At 44.0% G+C, this 12,403-nt stretch overlaps 1 protein-coding gene and 1 long non-coding RNA gene across 4 annotated transcripts in view; one reads left to right on the top strand and one right to left on the bottom strand.

Annotated features, from left to right (window-relative positions):
- Positions 1–12,403, bottom strand: part of LOC142496411 (uncharacterized) — a 510,055-nt gene that overhangs the window by 110,766 nt on the left and 386,886 nt on the right. The gene's annotated exons all lie outside the window — the stretch shown is intronic.
- STPG1 (sperm tail PG-rich repeat containing 1) overlaps positions 1–12,403 on the top strand; it is a 49,779-nt gene that overhangs the window by 34,723 nt on the left and 2,653 nt on the right. For all 3 annotated transcript variants that reach the window (XM_075603718.1, XM_075603717.1, XM_075603716.1), the window contains 2 exons: positions 1,719–1,887; positions 5,630–5,820. In XM_075603718.1, coding sequence (XP_075459833.1) covers positions 1,719–1,887; positions 5,630–5,820 — 360 coding nt within the window. The remainder of the gene's footprint in view (positions 1–1,718; positions 1,888–5,629; positions 5,821–12,403) is intronic.

Genomic DNA, 12,403 nt, shown 5'->3' with positions numbered 1-12,403 from the left:
ACATACACACACATACACACACACAGATAGGCACTCAGACACACACATACACACACACACAGACAGGCAGTCACGCTGCTTTCCCTCCACACTCTCCTCCCCGCTCCCCTGCTCCCCGAAGCCTCCCCTCCTCCCGAAGCCTCCCCTCCTCATTGGCTCACAGCCACACCACGTGACGCGTCGACGCTTGGGATTACAATTCTCTTGTATCCCCTAGCGGCTGACACGTCACAGCGTGTAGTGAGCTGTGCCGCCAGGGGAGACCGGGACCGGCTCGGGAGGATTCCCCTGCTGGTGGGGAACGCTCGTGCGGCCGCCCGCGCCGCCGGGCGCAGCGGGTCCCAGGCCTAAGTGTCGGCACCAGATGGAAGATTCTACATTTGATGCAACTGTGCGCCGGAACATGGTGCCATGTGTCTGAACCCACTTTTCTCTGCATTCATACGTTCCACGGGGCTATTTTTAAAGACTTATTTTTAAAACAGATTGAAAGTGCATGGCGTTAAAACAAATTAATCAATAATAAATAATTTATAATAAATAATAATAATGTGTTTACCTGTGATCATTAGCACCGTGTGTTGGTGCGTCCTTATCCGTGTTCTTGCATTTGGCGCAGGCTTTATTGGTATTTGTATGGCGTGCGTCATGCTTAAATATATGTACATAAAGGTCGCAGGTCTTAATCAAATATTTAGTAGGTATATGTAAATGAATAACGAAGATACATATTTTTTTATTTAATATCTTGCTATTAATCAAATGCACCGTTTAAAGCTGCAGACCAAGCAATATCCTACACAAGTTTTTTTAATAAATCAGTTCTGTACTATGAAAAATTACTTGTAGCATTTTTTTAAAAACAACTCTGAATAACATTTTTAATGTATTATACTGTAACAATCATTTTTTGTTTCTATAGCAACCTATTACAAAATCACATCCCCTTCCTCTTCTGAAACAGGCTCTGGCACACCCCTTTTTGAGCCCTGCCCTCTCTCTAGCAGTGCACCAATTGTATCTATTGACTGCCTGGTCACATGATCTTCCCCACAGAAATGTGCATCTTTGGTCCTCTTCTGCTGCACCGACAGCCGTTTAGTGAACCCCCTGAGCCGAATATTTTCTAATCGATCACAGGAGAACAGATCGATCGGCAACTTAGCTAATTACTTATCTTTGTGGGGATTGTATTGATGCGCATATAAAAGGCGACTGATGAAGTATCAGAGTGACTGTGCTCAGACATATGGATGCACCAATACATGTTTGCATCTATGTCCATCAAACTTGACGAACAATTTTGCCATATTTAGGCGCAAAAAACTGGTGCATGCTTGTAGTTTAATGTTGCATATAACATACATATGTGCGCCACAGACAACATTCAATCTACGCTGTAACTACAATCACTAGCAGCATTTCTTTCTTTGTGAAAGATAACGCACACTCCGCACAACACACACAAATTGGTTTTAACATTGGCGCACAAAGACTCACTAAATTGCCATTCCTAAGTGTTCTAGTGATGCTTTATACATAGCCTTCTTCCACACAAAGTGCTTTGGCGTTTTGACCACAGCATGTGACCATGTTACCGGATTGTGAAGACCTGTAAGAAGGCATACCCCCCCACAATATAACCTAATTTGAATGTGAGCTCCTTGTGGCGATACCTTTTAAAACAGATCACCAACCTTTAATAAATGTTGTTTTAGGTCATTACAGAGTGAATGATTCGCTCGTGAAAGAATCTCCCAAGTTCCTAGTTTCGTGCTTTAAGTCCAAAACATATCGGGACTCATTGAACGTGAGATCATCTATCCCAGGACCTGCCAGCTACAGTCCATACGAACCTCCTGAGCTAGGAAAAAAGATGGGCTTCCAGTAAGTCATTGTGTGTGTGTATGTGTATGTGTGTATTATTAGTATTGGTATTATTATTATTTTAATACAGGTTAGCTGTTGAAGGTTACCTACTCCGCCATACATATACTATAATTAATTAGAGATTGGGTGGTCTATTCAAAGACTAATAACAACGTTTAGTGAACAGACCCCTTCCACTTTGTTACAGCTTCAAACCATGCTGTATATAGGTTTTATGTAAAACGTTAATCTCTCACCTTACAAAACCTCCATAACGTAAACAAAAATGTTTCTCTCACTGGAGTAGACAGCCAGTGATTTTATCTTGTAACCCTGCATGCCCGGCTCTTAGGGAGATTACATCAGTGTGGGTGTTAGGGCTGCTCCGCAGGCATTTCCTTGTTCAGGGTGCAGGCTTCATGCAGACTGGGCGTTGGTAAAGAATGATGGGCACCAGGAACTTTAGTCATTCAAACAGCAGCTTTATTATCGTGTAGACACTCTCTCACATTAATATACAGAGGACATCTTGTATTTCCAATGGATTGTTCTTGGCTCATGCTGATTGCGCCGCTTCCCTAGCTGCCCCCATCTCGGCCCACTAGGAAGGTGCTGAGACTTTATATCTACTAGGCTACTTTATAGAGTCCCTCTGCAGTACAGCGGAGGTAGCGCTCCATATCCTCGGGACCCCTGGTGGGCCTAATACTACTCCTTCGTGGATCACCCTCCTTATATCAGTGAGTCCTACCACTACGTGCTCTTCTGGGTGAGAGCCAACAACGGACCCTCCGGTGGGGCTGGTCCAACTATGTGTAAGGGCTGCTGCTTGGGGAGGTTCATCGGGGCATACTCTTTCGCATATTTTGGGAGTAATGCAAGACCATCTTGGTGGGACTCTATATAAATAGGGTACTTTCCCTAACTAAAAACAATAAAGGGGATACTGAACCTATCCTATACATAGGAGCTTAAATAACTATTCACAGTGAGATCCCACCTCTTCAACTCCTCCTGAGATCTGCCTTCCAGAAACTTTCCCCGTTACTGTGTGAGCTCTCGCAGTTAAGCCCCAAAGGCTCTAGTAATCCCAAAGGGGGGGGGGGGTTACATATTTATAAAATATTGTACCAGTAAATATAGATTGGGATATTAAATCTAATGATCATGGTTTTCCTCGGATCGTTATCTTTTGCTATATTTGTTTTTAGAAAAATTAAAAGCTCTGTGCGCTCTCTCGGTTAAAGGTTACGTGTTGAAACCATGTAATGCTGTCATTTAAACTAAGACAATATAATGAGAACGAAGCAAATCTCTCTGACATCTCGACAATACAAATTTAATGTCTGACAAATGTAGATTGGGAACTGGTTAAAGTTGCCCACAGATATTTAGGACATTTTGAAATAATACGCACAGATACCTGTAATGGAGACACTGGATTTTCCCTGTTAAATGTTAACTTTTTGCTTTTTATAAATGTTCCCTGCCCCAACCCATACTGACAGCGTTGATCTACAGTAGTTATAGCAGACATCCGTGTTACTCATTCTTTTTTGGGGGGGGGCTATTTTTTGTTTTTATTTTACCTGACCCCAAGGACCGTCGGGGCCAACCCTCTGTCCTCCCAGTGACCCCTGTTTCCTGAGATATAACTCATTTGTCCCCTGTACAAGAGAACACTTGCCCGGTACACACAATGCTCTCTCCAATCAGTCTACTGCCATAAGTCACCTTTGCCGGCAGAAGACGAGAGACATTACAGCACATTCAAGACTACTTGTTTTTCTGAAAACAATGATCTTTGGGGTGTTGGGGTACATTACAACACTGACACAGAAATAAGGGGTTAAAAATGTTTATAGGAAAAATAGGAATTACCCACACGGGTGGCAACTACCCTTTGCAGCTGGGTTACGAGTGATTTGCCAATCACACTGTAAGTTGTATTTGGGGGGGGGAGGGGGGGTTGACCCGCTGTGTGCGACCGGCCCTTTAAACAAAGACAAGGAAGGAGAATGGTGCAAATAGAGAGGAGCAGCAAATTAATTTCTCTGTTGCCAGGGGCCCTTGCGTGCTTTACAAAGCCTTGGCTGCTGCCCCTAACTATTTATCACCCTAGGCAAATGCTTTTAGTTCTTCTCTTTTGTCTGTGCCCCTATCTGGCCCTGCCCATGATCCTTTATTCAACTTCTTCTTCTGAAACCTTCTCTCCACTCCCGCGCCTTCAAATGTTTTCCCGGCCGGCCACACCTCTTCTCTGGAATTCCTCGTCGGTCTCCCACCCCTCACGTAAGTAAGGTGCCCTAAGGATTTATCTAATGCAGAAGGGGACAGGAAAAGCCACGAAAGAAGAAGAAAAGCCAGGGGGGGTGAAATATGTGAACATACCATGCAGTAGAATTTTATTATTTCTAATAATATTTTTTTCTTGTGTAGCACCGACACTGTACATAGATATTTTTTTTGCAGGCTTTAGCCCATATTTACTAACGAGGGCTAAACTATAGCACAACGTGACTCCCTTTCCCATGGAGGGGATATGTGCTGAAGCTTAGCATAATTTAGTTCATGGTACAATCTAATGTTGGTGCCTAGGTGAGATACTCCTCCTATGTTTGTGGTTCTATTGAAACAAATAAAAGCAAATCAACAGTGATGCATGTTCCAATAATGTCTCACAAGGGGGGTTCCTCCTGACTCCAGTAATGGCAATCAGTGCCCCTTTAAAATGGTTTTACTGTACTCTTTTTTTCCAAAGGGAAAATTGGTGGATATGGTCAACATAAGGATGTAATCAGGAGGAATAAGGTGCATAGATGTGTTAGTAGCAGAAAGAGACAGAGGTGGTGATGTCACTTTATAGATCCGAGGTGCATAAACTGGGGGGCGCGAGATTTTCCAGGGGGGGCGCGGCGGTTACAGAGATCCCACACTCTTCCTCAAGGCATTTAAATTAAGAGCCGGGGGACCGCACGAGGCCTCTGCAACTCACCTTGGCACCAGCGACGTGGCGTCAAATGACGCCGCAGGGTCATAGGACCTCACGTTACCACGGCAACGTGACATCACATGACCCCCGCGGCGTCATTTTATGCCAAGTCGAGCAGTGGGGGTGGGGGGGGGAGTCGGCGCAGGGGGGAAAGTTTGTGCACCCCTGTTATAGATCATTGGTGAGACCTCAACTAGACTATGTGTTCTGTTCTGGGGACCAGATCTCCAAAAGGACATAAACGAGAGATTAGAAGGGCTACCAAAATGGTATAAAACCTACCAGGAAATACCAAAGGACCGTAGCACTTGGAGGAAAGAAGGGAGAGGGGGATATGATTAAATCTTTCACATAAAGGGTTTCTGCAAGGTGCAGGAGGGAAGCATATGTCACAGCGAGAGAAGTGCTCTGGAGCTGAAGGGTGGGCGGCTCATTGGAAATGTAAGGAGGTACTTCTTCATCGAAAGGGTGGTGGCTTCATGGGACAACCTCCCAACAGAGATTGTAGAGCCTACTACAGAATGGGAATAAAAAAAATGCTTGTGGTAGACATAAGGATAACCTAAATATGAAAGAGCAGAGGATCAATTTGGGCCTAAGCTTTTAAAACAGGTCAAATGGATATTAGGGGGACCACATGGTTCCTGTCTGCTGTCACATTCAATGTTTTTAGCAGTGTGTACAAAATATGTTGAACGGCATAAGAGGGCCTTTGGCTAATTTAAATCACAAGTGTACCTGTAAATGTGAATTCTTGTCTTCTTGTAGGCGGAAGCATTACCTCTGCATCTCTGCCCCAGCTGTGCCGGTTCCCCAAGCACCTGCTATGCCAGGGCCTGGGCAATATGAAATTGTGGACTACAAAGGACCTCCCAAGCATTACATCTCTAGCGCTCCATTTGTGTCCAACACAAGCCGTTGGACAGGCGATGTTTCAGGAGTGGAATTGCCTGGCCCAGGTAAGTACAGCAAACCAGTGCTTTCTTAAACCATCACAAAGAAGCGATGAGAACATATAGCCACTAGTACTTTGTGTAGGAGAAATTGACAACCATCCAAAGGGGTGCTATGTAGCAAGGCCATTTCAGAGCAAAGTAATGCAAACATTGTCATTTTCATCTTGCACTTTTGTGCGTCGGTGGTCCTTATTCTGTGAAGTACGACGATCCGGCGCTATCGCACATAAAGCCCCATTGATTTTCCACGAGATAGTGCCGGATTGTCACTCTTTGCAATTTGCAGAACAAGGGCCAATGTATCGAGCACTTTTTGCCCCACATGCATTATCTTGTGATTTGGGGGAGTGTCAGAAAGGAACGTTAGCGAGGAGTTACACGATCCACATATTATAATGAGCCGTATCATATCCTTCACCTATGCCAGTCACGTTGTCTACATTTTAATCTGCACCAAAACATCTGCCAAGCTTAAAGTGGCAAAACTTCCTGCTTCTAACCATCTACATCAGATGTACAATGTAGGTGTATGGTACAAGGCATCTGAACACACGTTCTCTGCTCCAAATTACCTTTATATAGCGCCCTCAAAGTCTTTAGACCGGTTACACAGTAGGTAGGGGTGTCTGGCTCTATACATTGGTAGCAAGTGGTAAGGAACATCATTCTAATATGATTAGTAAACCATATAATGTGCATTTATTTTGGCACATTGTGAAAAGCATGCTTCAATTCGTCAGGATATACATTAGATTTTTTTATTCAGCATATTCTAGCTTGCAGACTTTTTAAAATCTAGCTCCTGAAGAGGCTGTGAGTGTCCTGCGATGTCTCTGCTCCTGCTAATGTCATTGCAGTTTCTCTATGGGTTCACTGCCACTTCTCACAGAATTGCTCAGTGGCACCGTCGCTGCTTTTGAGGAGGTTGAACCCTGTTCGGGCCCCAGTTTTAGCTCTCCATGTGACCTTGGGCAGGTCCCCTTATCTTCCTGTGCCAAAATGACATTGTAAGCTTATTGGGGCAGGGACTTGCTGTATCCCTGCGACATTGTATGTACAGTCCTGTACTCTGTCGGCGCTACATACAAATATATATATTATCACTAAAACTCCGTTTTCAGCTATAATAATGAAAATGAAAAAAAAATGCTGTAAATATTTGTAGGATGATGGCACAAGTATTCTTTGGTTAAGTTTTGTTCATTTCTAGCTCTTCTGTCCCTCCTACCAGTGACAATGTTTTCCGTGCTGTCACTTTCTGTGAACCAGTGACCGCCGTTATCTCCTGAGCTCCGTTTCACTTCATCCTGTTCTTTGTTATGGAAACGCAGTAGTAGCTTCTAATACTGTATTGATTTAACAGCTCTATGCATAGGTACATACAAAAGAAGTCTGTCCATAGAAATGTTATTGAGCGAGATAATCCATCCCGTATACAGTATATAGTTCTGTTGATCCAGAGGAAGCAACCAAAACCCTAGTGATATAATTGTCGAATGTGTCTCGTAAGGTGGTGGTGGGAGGGGAGGGGGTCCTTCCTGACCACAGTAATGACCCTGTATGTCTTTTCCAATCTAAAGAAAATGTGTAACCTTTTTAAAAAAAAATTCACAGCCTCCATGGGTAATAAACCGCACTTTGTCACTGCCCTTACTGTAAATAATAACTCTTGCCGTTGCTGCCGGTGAATTGCACTTTCCTTGAGTCTCAAGGGATAACCCTTTGTCATGTGTGCTGTCCATGGGATGAAAAGTCCTTGTACCGACCTTGGAAATAGTTCTGAGTAGTTCTAGCATATCCCCTCGTAGACATTTCTATATAAACGGAAGCCCTCCAGTGTCTGTAATTACAAGGGGCAGGGATTCATTTGCAGATGTTTCCAATGTCCTCTATCCAACTACCTACAGTATTAGGAGCTTCCTGATTTGGATGTTATTGGAGACCTGGTTCTATACACACTGCAGTGCTATGAGGTTGCACGCGAGTGGTGCGCTCTCCTAGGCTACTGTTCAAAATGCTGTGAATCCACTTCCCTGTGCTGGAGAACATTGTAGCTCCATTCATTTGAATAGAGCTGAACTCTTCAGCATTGAGAAGTGGCTTCAAAACATATGGAATAGGGCCGCTTGTATGCATGTAACTCTGCCGCTGAGTGTCACTGTCTCACGCAGACCGGTAATCCAGGTTCCGGAGAGAGTTCATTTATTTATTTTAATTGCTCACAGGAATTCTTGTCCAGAAGGCACAATATGGACATTGGTGTCAGCCTCACTCTGACGGCCAATAGAAAGCTGTGACATCATCGGGAAATTACATTGCAGCTTCTGATTGGGTGACCCCGCAGCCAGAAAAAACACTATTTGGGGGGCATTTCAGCTTTAAAATACTTGTAAAATTGATTTATTTTAGAAATCCTCTTTCCCTGCCTCCCCCCTTCACATTGCTTAAATCTTTCCATCATACAGGCCCATATTTACTAAGTAGTGCTACCAGTACGATTAGATACCTTACGGCTCATTCAACTGAATGGGCTGTAAGGTATCTTCCAGCACCAGAAGGTGTCTTGTGCTTAATAAATATGGCCCAAAGTCCATATGGATATTACATAGTTACTGTGGTTGAAAAAAGATAGACGTCCATCAAGTTCAACCTATGCTAAATTTAGATGACACATACTTTATCCTATATTTGTGCTTCCAGTATATTGATCCAGAGGAAGGCAAACAAAATAAATTCCTTCCTGACTCCAAGAATTGGCAATCAGATTAATCCCTGGATCAACATCCTTCCCATGTTTACTTATTTGGTATATCCCTGTATACCTTTCCTTTCTAAAAAGATGTCCAACCTTTTTTGGAACAAATCTATTGTATCTGCCATCACAGTCTCCATGGGTAAGGAATTCCACATTGTAACTGCCCTTACTGTAAAGAACCCTTTCCTTTGTTGCTGGTGAAATCTCCTTTCCTCCAGATTAAGTTTTGCAATGATCAATAAATGTAACTCCCCCTTTTTTTTTATTACTGTTTTAAGCCACGTCAAACAATGTATATAAATGTAACAACAAAGACTTGATCAGCCTACCTGTGTCTAGGGAGGAAATACTCAGTTTTACATTCCACAGTGATAGAGCCAACAATAGCCCTAAAGGCTGAAGGCATGAAGATGTCAATTTAAGATACTACCTTCCAGAAAACATCTGTCACTCTTCGAAAGAATGCTACTTAGGCACGACATGTACTATGGTGTGTTGATATCTCTCTCTCTCTCTCTCTCAAAAAAAAAGGTTTTACTGCTGACGGCTTGCACAATACAAGCATTTCGGGGTGTACTTATTCAAGTTTCCTGGCTTCAAAACCAGGGCAAAACGACACTATAGTTCCCACTGCTTTTAATGGGACTTATTTTCTTTGACAAATCTGCGGGATTATTTTGCCATAGTTTTTCAACCGGAGACGTTGATAAAAGGACACTATATAAGTCCACCTACACCTTGTACTGTATGTATAGAGATTCGAATGATAGCAGTAACTCTGTTGGAGTCTATTCATCGAAGGCGGAGGCTAAGAGAGGAGTAGATTTACCAAGGAGAGGAAGTCCTGTTAAATGGTATTAAGGAGGATACATTTCTTTATTTATAAAAATGTGTTACCAGGAAGTAATACATTGAGAGTTACCTCTCGTTTTCACATATGTCCTGGGCACAGAGTTATAATGACTTATTCATGATTACGTTAAATGAACAGAGATTATACATTATATTTAAACACATTTCATGCACAGATAGAGATAATATATGTTTTGGACGTATGTAGCAGTTACAGACAAGGTTAAAATGTGAGACAGCTTTAGTTTCGAAAGAACTTAGACTGGTGGCGGAAGTGAGAGTCTCCGGTAGGTTGTTCCAGTTTTGGGGTGCACGGTAAGAGAAGGAGGAGCGGCCGGATACTTTGTTGAACCTTGGGACCATGAACAGTCTTTTGGAGTCAGATCTAAGGCTAGGTCCCCAATTTAGCCGACGGCGCTCACACCTCTCACCAGCCCCTTACCTCCTCCCTAGCTGTCCTCAGTGACGCTTCGCTCACTGCGCACTGTGACGCGTCAGCCAGCAGGGGCTACAACAGGATTGTGTTCCCGTGCGGCGATGCGTCACATGGTGTGCCGGGGAGCCTATCAGAGAGGCGGTTTGCTACTGCTCCTACCCTGCCCCTCACCGTGTACTTTGAATCCTCCTCTTCAGCATCTTTGCCCGGTGATCTCTTTGATGCACGACCCCTCGTGTAGCATTTGCGGGGGGGGGGAGAGCGAGCGATGGGGGACTTTATTTACTCCTTTTATTTAACATAAAAGCCATCATGGCCCCACCCACCCCATTTTGGCCACGCTGCCAGGTGCGCATGTAGCAGCCTCCAGCGGGACCTTGGTCTTAAGTGGTAAGTGCTGTATGTGGTTGGGGTGAGGAGCTTGTACAGATAGCCAGGTAGCTTGCCCAGAAAGTATTTGAAGGCAAAACAGGAACATTTTACTTTTCAACCTAGACTCAAGTGATGGCCAATCTAGTTCTTGGTTGGATTTTACCTTTGATAAATGTGATGCTATTTTTTAACACTGGTTATGGGAGACTTTGAGAAACAGGCTACATTGGGATTGCTCTACTGAAATAAACTTGACCACATATTAATCCTTTTCTGCACCTTTTTGAGAGAGTATTTTCTTCTGTGCAGTGTACAGTAAATGGAAATCTCTCAAAAAAGTGCCCAGTGCTCCACCTCATTGCAAAATGACTCCCGAGGTGTAAATATGTATTCAGCACCCCATACGCATCCCCAACCGGCTCCTAGAACCACGTCCTGTAACTCCTCCCCTAACTGCTCCTAGAACCCTTCCCTAAGTATAACTCATCCCCAATCTGCTCCTAGCACTGTAACTCCTCCCCTAACTGCTCCTAGAACCCTTCCCTAAGTATAACTCATCCCCAATCTGCTCCTAGCACTGTAACTCCTCCCCTAACTGCTCCTAGAACCGCTCCCTATACCTCCTCCTCTAACCACTCGCAGTGTTGGATTGTTTGGAAGTAAGTACCATTCCCCGGAGCCTCCCGTCCTCCAGCGTCGGAGCGTGACCTCTTGTTCTAGCACTTCCCTTTCTCTGAGATTTGCTTCCCTCCTGCACCTTGTTGAAACCCTTGATTGAAAGTCTATATCATACCTCTCCATCCAAGCTGTTCATATTGAGCTCCTTTTGTCTTCCCTTAGCATGCAGACCATGCACCATTTTAGTAGCCCTTCCCTTTTTAAAGGCGCTGTTGTGTAAAGTACACGCTTCTCTTGTTCAGAATCCTGGGGACACACTGCTGTAGCAGTTCTATATTGTGAGCAGAGGGGGAGTTCTAAAGCAGAAGTTAAAGACCATTTGAACAAAATTACATTTGTACTGCAGGGGTTCTCAACTCCAGTCCAACAGATCAGGTTTTTAGGATTTCCCTGCTTCAGCACAGGTGGCTCAATAGGATGCTCTGTTTTCGACTGATCGAGCCACCTGTGATGAAGCTGGGATATCCGGAATACCTGACAGGTTGGGGGGCTCTTGAGGACTGTAGTTGCGGACCTCTGTTGTACTGTATAAATAGCACTGCTCTTTGCAACCTCTGCGCACACTATCACAGAGTACTGTACATGCTGCAGGCTGGAATTTATCAAACCGTAATCCGGTTGTAACTGCCATTTGTCAACGACAATTACTCGCCGGATACGGTTACAACTCCCCCGCACCGCGGCTTGATGAATCCCAGCCGTAGATCTTTTGCAGGCTGTGATATCTTTCAGTGAACCAGCATGCTAAATCGGGGGGTTCTCAAAATTCCAGTCCTCAAGATCCCACAGGTGTGGTTTTCAGGATATCCCTGCTTCAGCACAGGTGGCTCTATTAGAGGCTCACTCAAAGACTGAGCCTCTGATTGAGCCACCTGTGCTGAAGCAGGGACTGACAAACCTAAAGAAATCTAACTGTGCTTTCAACAAAGATTTGGCTGCTTTAATTTTCCGGGGAAATTCATGATTACCTTGAATTTCTTGGTCATACATTTGTCTCTGGATGCTGTGCGCTGCACTGATTGAGCTACCTGTGCTGATGCAGGGACTGATTGAGCCACCTGTGCTGAAGCAGGGACTGATTGAGCCACCTGTGCTGAAGCAGGGATATCCTGAAAACCGGACCTGTTTGGGGGTCTTGAGGACTGGCGTTGAGAAGCCCTGTGCTTGGTGAAATGGGAAGCTGCTGAACTTTTGAAACCTCACAGGTCTCTCCTCTGTTTAATCCACCCGGAGGTCCGCAGTCCCACTCGTATCCACACGAAAAAGAGACCTTAGAGGTTTTAAAAACTTTGTAAACTGTAATGATATCTATGAAGAGTGTCCATTGAAAGGTATAATGTCAGATGATGTATCTGTACATTGTATGTCGTGTGAGTGAAGTTCTGCTTTAAAAATACCTATTGAATACATCTTGCTTGTTTTGGATGTTTACTACATTTTTAAAACAAGTAACAAAAAAACAATGCATCTACAACCAAAGTACATCACTATTA

The sequence above is a fragment of the Ascaphus truei genome, chromosome 6 (genome assembly GCF_040206685.1).
Source record: "Ascaphus truei isolate aAscTru1 chromosome 6, aAscTru1.hap1, whole genome shotgun sequence".
NCBI lineage: Eukaryota > Metazoa > Chordata > Amphibia > Anura > Ascaphidae > Ascaphus > Ascaphus truei.
Note: the sequence above shows the minus strand (reverse complement) of the source record. Positions and strands in the feature narration are given on the sequence as shown.